This window comes from Hyla sarda, chromosome 10 (genome assembly GCF_029499605.1).
Source record: "Hyla sarda isolate aHylSar1 chromosome 10, aHylSar1.hap1, whole genome shotgun sequence".
Classification (NCBI taxonomy): domain Eukaryota; kingdom Metazoa; phylum Chordata; class Amphibia; order Anura; family Hylidae; genus Hyla; species Hyla sarda.
In genome coordinates, this window is record NC_079198.1 from 14,578,983 (window position 1) to 14,593,516 (window position 14,534).

Sequence of the window (14,534 nt, forward strand, 5' to 3'; positions counted from 1 at the left end):
ACTACGCCCTGTGTGACCATCCCCTTTTGGCACAGGAAATATGATGCAATGCTTTCGTACAGTAGTCTGCTAACCAATTAGAATGCTTACACAATGTGCTATGCCCTCCTGAAGAATGTATATTGTGTGTACACAATACAATAAACCAGAGAACCATTTTGACTCAGTCCTGTGTCAATGTATGTTTTCTCCGTGCACAGATAATCTAATTTGAAGCAGGACATCAACCTCGAGCGGTCACTTAAAATGCATCCAAAACACTATAAGTCCCTCTCAAGGCAGGAACATCTAAATGCAATGCTTAGCTCCAACAAATTGTTATACTTGAGCATTGCATTGTGATTTTCCTGCCTAGAGAGGGACTTATAAGGGGGCAAATAAGGTAGGTTTGTAAAACTAAACTTTTAATATATTGTTCTTTATGTTATTATAAGCCACTTTGCTATTTACTTGCTGTTAAAATTCTCAACCTTTATATGTTTGTAATATAATTGAAAAATCGGCCACTAGGTGGCTCTGTTCTGTTCCCTGCACAAGTCAAACAGTTAGTTTGGTCTCCTCCCGGACTTGCAGAAGTCCAAACACAGGAAGTGCATGCCAGGCATGGTGCGGTCAGACAATGTGAGCAAAGGGAATGGTATGATACACAGCGTTTAGAGCTCAGAATTTTTTTTTTAAGGGCAGGAGAGGTGTTAGCAGTAGTTAGGGAATAGAATCTGAGTTAGTTTCGAAAATATGGTTTGATGACAGGTACTCTTTAAAGAGTACCTCTCATGATCTTGTTACATTTTATAATCCCCCCAGGTCACTGCCCCCATCATGATAAACAACCCCCCTGCCTTTATTTTTATTATTTCTTAGTTTTCTACCTAGATATTTCTCTGTATTTTCTGCTCAGTCTCAGTCAGATTCACAGACTGGGAAGGGGTGTTCCCCAGCAGGTGTGACATCATCTGAAGCCATACAGGGGAGAACTTCCTCTCTCACTCTGCTACACACAGCCCAGAGCAGGTCAGTGTGAGATGAGCTATGACTGGATAAGACTGCACATACACCCCTAAGCACTCCAGACTGCATTTCCTGATTTTGGACTTCTTCCAGACCAGCAGGAGGACAAAGTCTGTGCAAGAGATGGGGAAAAATGTGTTCTGGACAAGAAGGGAGACACCTAGTGGCAGCTCTTTTAATCACAAATAAAACAAAACTTCATTTTTTTTTTTTTAAACAAAGTACATTAGAAAGATTTTTTTTTACCATTAAGAGTGCAATAGCAAAAGTTAGTAAGAAAATAAGCTTCAATTTTGTCCAAACAATTACCATGCTGGCTAGAGGTGGAGTTTAGCTGAATGGGCATGGTACATGCCCATTGAGCTGAGCTCCACCTCTCTAAGAACAGTAGGAGAAGGTTGCTAATACAGAGACTGGTCTCATCTGAGGTCTGCAAGAAGAAAGGCCAGACAAAATGGACACCCCTGGAGAAAATCTACAGTAGATTTGTTCTGATTCATTCTCTTTGGATTATTATTATTTTTTTCCTTTTTGGATTATAATGTGAGGATATTATAGCCTGAACCCCTGGTCTATTTTTTCCTTCCTTTTAATTGTAGAAGCATATAAGCAAAGCACCGAAACATCATTAGTACAGACACAAGGGCACGGCCAGGACGGCCTCATATATTTCCATAAACAGTGTAGCAGTTTATTATAATTAACAGATAAAATAGCCATTACTGAAGTGTAGATGCATGAGTGCATAGAAGGGTTCATGAATCCTTATCCTCCTGTGATCAGCATATTACTGCCTGCAGTCACCAGAGTCTGGATCTACTCATCTGCAACAAGGGGGAGCCCAGATGGAACAACTAGGAAGAGCTGCTGGGAATGCTGAGGGTTATAGTTCTCTTTTGGTCAGGGAATGGGTGACAGTGGTCAAGGTGGCTGGAGTGCTTTCACTGGTACGGTGTCCATTTTAGGACATCGCCAGTCATCAGCCGCAACTCCATCCCGCATCAGGCGAAACACCGTCCCGCCTCTTCCCTCAGAAGCAGGGTGCAGGTCTGTAGGTATGTGATGTGGAAGCTGTACTCCACTAGGCCTGGCTGGAAGCCTACTTGGGTCAATAACCTTATATTTTAATAGTTCTGACATTTATGAGATACCACTTATTTTTATGTTTATTTTTGTTTACATTGTTTTATTTGGAAAAAGGAAAGGGGTAATTTAAAAAAAAAAAAATTCTTCAGAAAAGGGGGGCTTATTCACATTTATTAACACTTTTGTTTATTATTTTGTTCACAATTTTTTATTTATTTTTTGTCCCCTAGGGAACTATCACCTACAGCTTTCAATGGCAAACACAGCATTGATCCGTGTTATCGGCACTCTGCTTCTCTGGCCTGGAGAAGCAGCAGGGACAAGATGAAATGGCACGGGGGCAGGAAAGGAACCCTTCCGCCATCATTCAGGCTGATTAGGACTTGCAAGCGTGCCAGGGCAGTCTTGATCAGCCGACAGCACAATTTTAGCCACTTTAGATGCCACAATCGACTTTGATCAGAGCATCTGAAAAAATAGTGCCTGACATCGGAGAGTTTGCCGATGCCCGACATTAGCGCCATTAGGGAGCTCAGCTAATAAACACGCTTCATACACCCTGACCAGGATGTACATGGGTCATCTAAGGGTTAAACATACAACCTTCAAGCAAATGGTGCCCCCCTGGTCATTAGACTTTTATTTTCCTCTATTACCGTATTTTTCGTCCTATAGGACACACCGGCGTATAAGACGCACCCAATTTTTAGGGGCAAAATCTAAAAAAATAAAGATTTTGAACCCAATAGTGGTCTTCAACCTGCGGACCCCCAGATGTTGCAAAACTACAACTCCCAGCATGCCCGGACAGCCGTTGGCAGATTGAAGACCACTGCATAGGAGGTAATACTCACGTGTCCCCGCCACTCCGGACCCGTCACCGCTGCCCTGGATGTCGCTCCATCGTGTCCCTGTCGCTCCGGAACGTCTCTGCTGCCAGTCGGGTATCCTCGCTCTCCGTCGCCGCCATCACGTGGTTACGCATGCCGACGCACGTACGCGACGACGTGATGACGAGGAAGGAGAGCGCCAGCCATACAGGGGATCCCTGAACGGAGAAGACACCGAGGAGGCAGGTAAGGTCCCTCCCCCGGTGTCCTGTAAGCACTAACCCGGCTATTCAGTCGGGCTGTTCGGGACCGCCGCGGTGAAATCACGGCGGTCCCGAACAGCCCGACTGAACAGCCGGGTTAGTGTCACTTTCCCTTCAGACGCGGCGGTCAGCTTTGATTGCCGCGTCTGAAGGGTTAATACAGGGCATCACCGCGATCGATGATGTCCTGTATTAGCCGCGGGTCCCGGCCGTTGATGGCCGCAGGGAGCGCCGCGATAGGGGTGTATGTGGAATGAAGACAATTGGTGTCCGCACTGGCAATTGTATTGATAAGGCAGGGATTTACCGTATTTTTCGCCGTATAAGACGCACTTTTTCTTTTGGGGGGGAAAAGTCGGTGCGTCTTATACGGCGAAAAATACGGTAAATCCCTGCCTTATCAATACAATTGCCAGTGCGGACACCAATTGTCTTCATTCCATTTCGCCTGCCGCGCAGGATCCGGGTTGGAGCCGTCAGTCACCCGCGCTGTGTTGTCTTTGTATCTTCTGTGCGGATAAGGAGGATTTGTTGGACTGGGGAGCGCGCAGATGGGAGCGGGGAGTGTTGATGTCAGCGCGCTATCTTGTGAATGTCTGGCATATACACATGTAAAGCAAACACGAGATGAAGACATTTTTTTACCAAGCGAGTGGTGTTAAGTCTGGCACTTCATTTTAATTTCTGCTCCTTCTATCAGAATCGCTGAAGAGTTGTGACTCGGAGATGTCATTTGGGACAGGTTAAGCGGTTTTGCTTTTGACGGCGAGACTGCAGCCCGTGTGTGCGGATTAAATGGTTTTGTTGGGAGACAGAATTATTTATCTGCTGATAGGGAAGATACAGGTATAAAAATGATGGGGAGATTATAAGTCATTTATATGGCGATAATACATCGTGGAATCTATATAGCGTTCAGTCATTGCGGTACTACATACCGCAGCATGCCCTGACAGCAAATGGGCCGTAAATGGAGCATATATATATATATATATATATATATATATATATAGAATGGAAGGGCCTCATCAAAACTGCCCCCCTGTATGGTGCTGCTCTTTGATACCTAAAGCAGAAGATCAATTCCTCATGCCTTGTTTCCTAAGTCTATATTCACACGGCATACGTGCAGAATTCCGACGGAATATTCCGCATGGATATTACGCTGCAGCAGAGTCCCATTGACGATTCCAGCGTCCGCAGAAGTTATAGACTTGTGTATTCTTTCTCCGCATTCCACTCAGAAGTGCATTGCTGTCTATGAGACGAAGTATTATCGAGAGGTCCTAGCAGCCTTCGGGTTATTCAAATGTGCGGAATGTTTGTCCAGGCGGACATTTCACACATTTTCGGCCATATGAACCCTGCCTTACAATGCAATTTCTCTTCTAATCTGTTCCCGAGACACGTGTCATCAGAGAGCACTTAAAAAATCTTAATCCTTTCAGTACTTATGAGCTTCTGAAGTTAAGGTTGTTCTTTTCTGTCTAAGTGCTCTCTGATGACACGTGTCTCGGGAACCGCCCAGTTTAGAAGCAAATCCCCATAGCAAACCTCTTCTAAACTGGGCGGTTCCCGAGACACGTGTCATCAGAGAGCACTTAAAAAATCTTAATCCTTTCAGTACTTATGAGCTTCTGAAGTTAAGGTTGTTCTTTTCTGTCTAAGTGCTCTCTGATGACACGTGTCTCGGGAACCGCCCAGTTTAGAAGCAAATCCCCATAGCAAACCTCTTCTAAACTGGGCGGTTCCCGAGACACGTGTCATCAGAGAGCACTTAGACAGAAAAGAACAACCTTAACTTCAGAAGCTCATAAGTACTGAAAGGATTAAGATTTTTTAATAGAAGTAATTTACAGAACTATTTAACTTTCTGGAGCCAGTTGATATATGTATAAAAAAAGTTTTTTTCCTGGATAACCCCTTTAAAAGTTTATTTTTTGTTCTTACATTTGCCCAAGGCTGGCCTGACTTTCACCCACTTACCCTTTGCAGGCAGAGATTAAAAGGGCCAGAGCGGCGTGCTTATCTTCGGCCAAACAAGGACCAAAAATAGGCCCGGACATTTTAGACTATGCAGATAATTTTTTGGGTGGGGGTCTCAACAGTCGGACCCCCACCAAAATAAAATGGGCTGCATAGTCTAAAATCACCTTGGTTCAAGTGGCTCTCCAGTTGCTGTATCATGCCGGGAGAGCTCTAGGCATGATGGGAGTTGTAGATTTGGAACAGCTGGAGAGACACAGATTGGTGCACAGTCTTACCCATCATTATTGCATAAATTACAATTGACTACAGCTCTGATGGGACAACCAGGAAAACAACACACAATGATATCAGTGACCTGAGTGACGTCTTCTCTGGTGTCTTTTCTTCTTCATTTGGTCCAGACACCAGGTCTTCTTCCAGCTCTTCCTCTGCAGAGTCTGATGTCCGGACATCACTGGTTCCTCACTTTGTCAGACGATCCTCATCCTCTGTATGAGAACAATAATCATTATAACCCTGCCAGTATGCACAGAGCAGAATAATCCTATTGAAAACAATGGGACTCTGCTGCAAGTGGAATTTCACAGGTGGAAACTCTGCAATGCGGACAAGCAATAAGTCCTCCTCCAGACCCCTAAGTCTCTTTTAAACCCCTCTACTACACACTCATCTGCCCTCCCAGACCCCTTCTACTCCACTTTTCTGCCCCCGATTCACCCCCTCTGTCCGAGCCCCTCTGTCATCCTCCTCACTCCTCAGTGCCCCCCCAATCATCCTCCTCACTCCTCAGTGCCCCCCCCAATCATCCTACACACTCCTCAGTGCCCCCATCATCCTCCTCACTCCTCAGTGCCCCCCAATCATCCTCCTCACTCCTCAGTGCCCCCCAATCATCCTCCTCACTCCTCAGTGCACCCTCATCCTCCTCCTCACTCCTCAGTGCCCCCCCCCCAATCATCCTCCACACTCCTCAGTGCCCCCCAATCATCCTCCTCACTCCTCAGTGCCCCCCAATCATCCTCCTCACTCCTCAGTGCCCCCCCAATAATCCTCCTCACTCCTCAGTGCCCCCCCAATCATCCTCCTCACTCCTCAGTGGCCCCCCAATCATCCTCCACACTCCTCAGTGCCCCCATCATCCTCCTCACTCCTCAGTGCCCCCAACATCCTCCTCACTCCTCAGTGCCCCCATCATCCTCCTCACTCCTCAGTGCCCCCCAATCATCCTCCTCACTCCTCAGTGCCCCCATCCTCCTCCTCAATCCTCAGTGCCCCCCCAATCATCCTCCTCACTCCTCAGTGCCCCCCAAAATCCTCCTCCTCACTCCTCAGTGCCCCCTATCATCCTCCTCACTGCCCCCCCTATCATCCTCCTCACTCCTCAGTTCCCCCATCATCATCCTCCTCACTCCTCAGTGCCCCCCATCATCCTCCTCACTCCTCAGTGCCCCCCCATCATCATCCTTCTCACTCCTCAGTGCCCCCCATCATCATCCTCCTCACTCCTCAGTACCCCCCCATCATCATCATCCTCACTCCTCAGTACCCCCCATCCTCCTCCTCACTCCTCAGTACCCCCCATCCTCCTCCTCACTCCCCCCCATCCTCCTCCTCACTCCTCAGTTCCCCCCATCATCATCCTCCTCACTCCTCAGTGCCCCCCATCATCCTCCTCACTCCTCAGTGCCCCCCATCATCATCATCCTCACTCCTCAGTACCCCCCATCCTCCTCCTCACTCCTCAGTACCCCCCATCCTCCTCCTCACTCCCCCCCATCCTCCTCCTCACTCCTCAGTTCCCCCCATCATCATCCTCCTCACTCCTCAGTGCCCCCCATCATCCCCCTCACTCCTCAGTGCCCCCCATCATCCTCCTCACTCCTCAGTGCCCCCCCATCATCCTCCTCACTCCTCAGTGCCCCCCCCATCATCCTCCTCACTCCTCAGTGCCCCCCCATCATCATCTTCACTCCTCAGTGCCCCCCCTATCATCCTCCTCACTCCTCAGTGCCCCCCATCATCCTCCTCACTCCTCAGTGCCCCCATCATCATCCTCCTCACTCCTCAGTGCCCCCCATCATCCTCCTCACTCCTCAGTGCCCCCCATCATACTCCTCAGTACCCCCCATCATCCTCCTCACTTCTCAGTGCCCCCATCATCCTCCTCACTCCTCAGTGCCCCCCATGCTCCTCACTCCTCAGTGACCCCCATCATCCTCCTCACTCCTCAGTGCCCCCATCATCATCCTCACTCCTCAGTGCCCCCCCATCCTCCTCACTCCTCAGTGCCCCCCATCATCCTCCTTACTCCTCAGTGCCCCCCATCATCATCCTCCTCACTCCTCAGTGCCCCCCATCATCCTCCTCACTCCTCAGTGCCCCCCATCCCCATCCTCCTCACTCCTCAGTGCCCGCCATCATCCTCCTCACTCCTCAGTGCCCCCCCCATCCTCCTCACTCCTCAGTGCCCCCCATCATCCTCCTCACTCCTCAGTGCCCCCTCATTATCCTCCTCACTCCTCAGTGCCCCCTCATTATCCTCCTCACTCCTCAGTGCCCCCTCATTATCCTCCTCACTCCTCAGTGCCCCCCATCATCCTCCTCACTCCTCAGTGACCCCCATCATCCTCCTCACTCCTCAGTGCCCCCCATCATCATCCTCCTCACTCCTCAGTGCCCCCTCATTATCCTCCTCACTCCTCAGTGCCCCCCATTATCCTCCTCACTCCTCAGTGCCCCCCATCATCCTCCTCACTCCTCAGTGCCCCCCCATCATCCTCCTCACTCCTCAGTGCCCCCCCATCATCCTCCTCACTCCTCAGTGCCCCCCATCATCCTCCTCACTCCTCAGTATCCCCCATCATCATCCTCACTCCTCAGTGCCCCCATTATCCTCCTCACTCCTCAGTGACCCCCCATCATCCTCCTCACTCCTCAGTGCCCCCCCATCATCCTCCTCACTCCTCAGTGCCCCCCATCATCCTCCTCACTCCTCAGTGCCCCCCATCATCCTCCTCACTCCTCAGTGCCCCCCCCCATTATCCTCCTCACTCCTCAGTGACCCCCCATCATCCTCCTCACTCCTCAGTGCCCCCCATCATCCTCCTCACTCCTCAGTGCCCCCCATCATCCTCCTCACTCCTCAGTGCCCCCCATCATCCTCCTCACTCCTCAGTGCCCCCCCATCATCCTCCTCACTCCTCAGTGCCCCCCATCATCCTCCTCACTCCTCAGTGCCCCCCATCATCCTCCTCACTCCTCAGTGCCCCCCATTATCCTCCTCACTCCTCAGTGCCCCCCCCATCATCCTCCTCACTCCTCAGTGCCCCCCATCATCCTCCTCACTCCTCAGTGCCCCCTATCATCCTCCTCACTCCTCAGTGCCCCCCATCATCCTCCTCACTCCTCAGTGCCGCCCCCCCATCATCCTCCTCACTCCTCAGTGCCCCCCCATCATCCTCCTCACTCCTCAGTGCCCCCCATCATCCTCCTCACTCCTCAGTGCCCCCTATCATCCTCCTCACTCCTCAGTGCCCCCCATCATCCTCCTCACTCCTCAGTGCCCCCCATCATTCTCCTCACTCCTCAGTATCCCCCATCATCATCCTCACTCCTCAGTGCCCCCCATTATCCTCCTCACTCCTCAGTGACCCCCCATCATCCTCCTCACTCCTCAGTGCCCCCCATCATCCTCCTCACTCCTCAGTGCCCCCCATCATCCTCCTCACTCCTCAGTGCCCCCCATCATCCTCCTCACTCCTCAGTGCCCCCCATCATCCTCCTCACTCCTCAGTGCCCCCCCATCATCCTCCTCACTCCTCAGTGCCCCCCATTATCCTCCTCACTCCTCAGTGCCCCCCCCCCATCATCCTCCTCACTCCTCAGTGCCCCCCCATCATCCTCCTCACTCCTCAGTGCCCCCCATTATCCTCCTCACTCCTCAGTGCCCCCCCCCCATCATCCTTCTCACTCCTCAGTGCCCCCCATCATCCTCCTCACTCCTCAGTGCCCCCCATCATCATCCTCACTCCTCAGTGCCCCCCATTATCCTCCTCACTCCTCAGTGCCCCCCATCATCCTCCTCACTCCTCAGTATCCCCCATCATCATCCTCACTCCTCAGTGCCCCCCATTATCCTCCACACTCCTCAGTATCCCCCATCATCCTCCTCACTCCTCAGTGCCCCCCATCATCCTCCTCACTCCTCAGTGCCCCCCATCATCCTCCTCACTCCTCAGTGCCCCCCATCATCCTCCTCACTCCTCAGTGCCCCCCATCATCCTCCTCACTCCTCAGTGCCCCCCATCATCCTCCTCACTCCTCAGTGCCCCCCCCCATCATCCTCCTCACTCCTCAGTGCCCCCCCCCCATCATCCTCCTCACTCCTCAGTGCCCCCCATTATCCTCCTCACTCCTCAGTGCCCCCCCCCATCATCCTCCTCACTCCTCAGTGCCCCCCATCATCCTCCTCACTCCTCAGTGCCCCCCATCATCCTCCTCACTCCTCAGTGCCCCCCATCATTCTCACTCCTCAGTGCCCCCCATCATCCTCCTCACTCCTCAGTGCCCCCCATCATCCTCCTCACTCCTCAGTGCCCCCCATCATCCTCCTCACTCCTCAGTGCCCCCCATCATCCTCACTCTTCAGTGCCCCCCATCATCATCCTCACTCCTCAGTGCCCCCCATCATCCTCCTCACTCCTCAGTGCCCCCCATCATCATCCTCACTCCTCAGTGCCCCCCATCATCATCCTCACTCCTCAGTGCCCCCCATCATCCTCCTCACTCCTCAGTGCCCCCCATTATCCTCCTCACTCCTCAGTGCCCCCCATCATCCTCCTCACTCCTCAGTGCCCCCCATCATCCTCCTCACTCCTCAGTGCCCCCCATCGTCCTCCTCACTCCTCAGTGCCCCCCATCATCCTCCTCACTCCTCAGTGCCCCCCATTATCCTCCTCACTCCTCAGTGCCCCCCATTATCCTCCTCACTCCTCAGTGCCCCCCCCCATCATCCTCCTCACTCCTCAGTGCCCCCCATTATCCTCCTCACTCCTCAGTGCCCCCCCCATCATCCTCCTCACTCCTCAGTGCCCCCTCCCATCATCCTCCTCACTCCTCAGTGCCGCCCCCCATCATCCTCCTCACTCCTCAGTGCCCCCCCATCATCCTCCTCACTCCTCAGTGCCCCCCATCATCCTCCTCACTCCTCAGTGCCCCCCATCATCCTCCTCACTCCTCAGTGCCCCCCCATCATCCTCCTCACTCCTCAGTGCCCCCCATTATCCTCCTCACTCCTCAGTGCCCCCCCCCATCATCCTCCTCACTCCTCAGTGCCCCCCCCCATCATTCTCCTCACTCCTCAGTGCCCCCCATTATCCTCCTCACTCCTCAGTGCCCCCCCCCATCATTCTCCTCACTCCTCAGTGCCCCCCATCATCCTCCTCACTCCTCAGTGCCCCCCATCATCCTCCTCACTCCTCAGTGCCCCCCCATCATCCTCCTCACTCCTCAGTGCCCCCCCCATCATCCTCCTCACTCCTCAGTGCCCCCCATTATACTCCTCAGTGCCCCCCCCATCATCCTCCTCACTCCTCAGTGCCCCCCATCATCCTCCTCACTCCTCAGTGCCCCCCATCATCCCCCTCACTCCTCAGTGCCCCCCATCATCCTCCTCACTCCTCAGTATCCCCCATCATCATCCTCACTCCTCAGTGCCCCCCATCATCCTCCTCACTCCTCAGTGCCCCCCATCATCCTCCTCACTCCTCAGTGCCCCCCCATCATCATCCTCACTCCTCAGTGCCCCCCATTATCCTCCACACTCCTCAGTGACCCCCCATTATCCTCCACACTCCTCAGTGACCCCCCATCATCCTCCTCACTCCTCAGTGCCCCCCATCATCCTCCTCACTCCTCAGTGCCCCCCATCATCCTCCTCACTCCTCAGTGCCCCCCATCATCCTCCTCACTACTCAGTGCCCCCCCATCATCCTCCTCACTCCTCAGTGCCCCCCATTATCCTCCTCACTCCTCAGTGCCCCCCCCATCATCCTCCTCACTCCTCAGTGCCCCCCCCATCATCCTTCTCACTCCTCAGTGCCCCCCATTATCCTCCTCACTCCTCAGTGCCCCCCCCCATCATCCTCCTCACTCCTCAGTGCCCCCCATCATCCTCCTCACTCCTCAGTGCCCCCCATCATCCTCCTCACTCCTCAGTGCCCCCCATCATCCTCCTCACTCCTTAGTGCCCCCATCATCCTCCTCACTCCTCAGTGCCCCCCATCATCCTCCTCACTCCTCAGTGCCCCCCATCATCCTCCTCACTCCTCAGTGCCCCCCATCATCCTCCTCACTCCTCAGTGCCCCCCATCATCCTCACTCTTCAGTGCCCCCATCATCATCCTCACTCCTCAGTGCCCCCCATCATCCTCCTCACTCCTCAGTGCCCCCCATCATCCTCCTCACTCCTCAGTGCCCCCCATCATCCTCCTCACTCCTCAGTGCCCCCCATCATCCTCCTCACTCCTCAGTGCCCCCCATCATCCTCCTCACTCCTCAGTGCCCCCCATCATCCTCCTCACTCCTCAGTGCCCCCCCCATCATCATCCTCACTCCTCAGTGCCCCCCATCATCATCCTCACTCCTCAGTGCCCCCCATCATCCTCCTCACTCCTCAGTGCCCCCCATCATCCTCCTCACTCCTCAGTGCCCCCCATCATCCTCCTCACTCCTCAGTGCCCCCCATCATCCTCCTCACTCCTCAGTGCCCCCCATCATCCTCCTCACTCCTCAGTGCCCCCCATCATCCTCCTCACTCCTCAGTGCCCCCCATCATCCTCCTCACTCCTCAGTGCCCCCCATCATCCTCCTCACTCCTCAGTGCCCCCCATCATCCTCCTCACTCCTCAGTGCCCCCCATCATCCTCCTCACTCCTCAGTGCCCCCCATTATCCTCCTCACTCCTCAGTGCCCCCCCCCATCATCCTCCTCACTCCTCAGTGCCCCCCATTATCCTCCTCACTCCTCAGTGCCCCCCCCCATCATCCTCCTCACTCCTCAGTGCCCCCTCCCATCATCCTCCTCACTCCTCAGTGCCCCCCATCATCCTCCTCACTCCTCAGTGCCGCCCCCCCATCATCCTCCTCACTCCTCAGTGCCCCCCCCATCATCCTCCTCACTCCTCAGTGCCCCCCATCATCCTCCTCACTCCTCAGTGCCCCCCATCATCCTCCTCACTCCTCAGTGCCCCCCCATCATCCCCCTCACTCCTCAGTGCCCCCCATCATCCTCCTCACTCCTCAGTGCCCCCCTCCCATCATTCTCCTCACTCCTCAGTGCCCCCCATTATCCTCCTCACTCCTCAGTGCCCCCCCCCATCATCCTCCTCACTCCTCAGTGCCCCCCATCATCCTCCTCACTCCTCAGTGCCCCCCATCATCCTCCTCACTCCTCAGTGCCCCCCCCCCATCATCCTCCTCACTCCTCAGTGCCCCCCATTATCCTCCTCACTCCTCAGTGCCCCCCCATCATCCTCCTCACTCCTCAGTGCCCCCCCCCCATTATCCTCCTCACTCCTCAGTGCCCCCCATTATCCTCCTCACTCCTCAGTGCCCCCCCATCATCCTCCTCACTCCTCAGTGCCCCCCATCATCCTCCTCACTCCTCAGTGCCCCCCCATCATCCCCCTCACTCCTCAGTGCCCCCCATCATCCTCCTCACTCCTCAGTATCCCCCATCATCATCCTCACTCCTCAGTGCCCCCCATTATCCTCCACACTCCTCAGTGACCCCCCATCATCCTCCTCACTCCTCAGTGCCCCCCATCATCCTCCTCACTCCTCAGTGCCCCCCATCATCCTCCTCACTCCTCAGTGCCCCCCCCATCATCCTCCTCACTCCTCAGTGCCCCCCATTATCCTCCTCACTCCTCAGTGCCCCCCCCCCCATCATCCTCCTCACTCCTCAGTGCCCCCCCATCATCCTTCTCACTCCTCAGTGCCCCCCATTATCCTCCTCACTCCTCAGTGCCCCCCCATCATCCTCCTCACTCCTCAGTGCCCATCATCCTCCTCACTCCTCAGTGCCCCCCATCATCCTCCTCACTCCTCAGTGCCCCCCATCATCCTCCTCACTCCTCAGTGCCCCCCATCATCCTCCTCACTCCTCAGTGCCCCCCATCATCCTCCTCACTCCTCAGTGCCCCCCATCATCCTCCTCACTCCTCAGTGCCCCCCATCATCCTCACTCTTCAGTGCCCCCATCATCATCCTCACTCCTCAGTGCCCCCCATCATCCTCCTCACTCCTCAGTGCCCCCCATCATCCTCCTCACTCCTCAGTGCCCCCCATCATCCTCCTCACTCCTCAGTGCCCCCCATCATCCTCCTCACTCCTCAGTGCCCCCCATCATCCTCCTCACTCCTCAGTGCCCCCCCCATCATCCTCCTCACTCCTCAGTGCCCCCCCCATCATCCTCCTCACTCCTCAGTGCCCCCCATTATCCTCCTCACTCCTCAGTGCCCCCCATCATCATCCTCACTCCTCAGTGCCCCCCATCATCCTCCTCACTCCTCAGTGCCCCCCATCATCCTCCTCACTCCTCAGTGCCCCCCATCATCCTCCTCACTCCTCAGTGCCCCCCATCATCCTCCTCACTCCTCAGTGCCCCCCATCATCCTCCTCACTCCTCAGTGCCCCCCATCATCCTCCTCACTCCTCAGTGCCCCCCATCATCCTCCTCACTCCTCAGTGCCCCCCATCATCCTCCTCACTCCTCAGTGCCCCCCATTATCCTCCTCACTCCTCAGTGCCCCCCATTATCCTCCTCACTCCTCAGTGCCCCCCATCATCCTCCTCACTCCTCAGTGCCCCCCATCATCCTCCTCACTCCTCAGTGCCCCCCCATCATCCTCCTCACTCCTCAGTGCCCCCCATCATCCTCCTCACTCCTCAGTGCCCCCCATCATCCTCCTCACTCCTCAGTGCCCCCCATTATCCTCCTCACTCCTCAGTGCCCCCCCCCCCATCATCCTCCTCACTCCTCAGTGCCCCCCCCCATCATTCTCCTCACTCCTCAGTGCCCCCCATTATCCTCCTCACTCCTCAGTGCCCCCCCCCCCCATCATCCTCCTCACTCCTCAGTGCCCCCCATCATCCTCCTCACTCCTCAGTGCCCCCCCCCATCATCCTCCTCACTCCTCAGTGCCCCCCATTATCCTCCTCACTCCTCAGTGCCCCCCCATCATCCTCCTCACTCCTCAGTGCCCCCCCCCATCATCCTCCTCACTCCTCAGTGTCCCCCCCCATCATCCTCCTCACTCCTCAGTGCCCCCCATTATCCTCCTCACTCCTCAGTGCCC

At 54.6% G+C, this 14,534-nt stretch overlaps 1 protein-coding gene across 1 annotated transcript in view; it reads right to left on the reverse strand.

Moving 5' to 3' along the window:
* Window positions 1-5,664, reverse strand: part of CADM4 (cell adhesion molecule 4) — a 384,618-nt gene extending 378,954 nt beyond the window's left edge. The window contains exon 1 of the mRNA XM_056544050.1: window positions 5,532-5,664. Within this exon, the coding sequence (XP_056400025.1) occupies window positions 5,532-5,628 (97 nt within the window). The 5' untranslated portion in view covers window positions 5,629-5,664. The remainder of the gene's footprint in view (window positions 1-5,531) is intronic.
* Window positions 5,665-14,534: the final 8,870 nt, after the last annotated feature.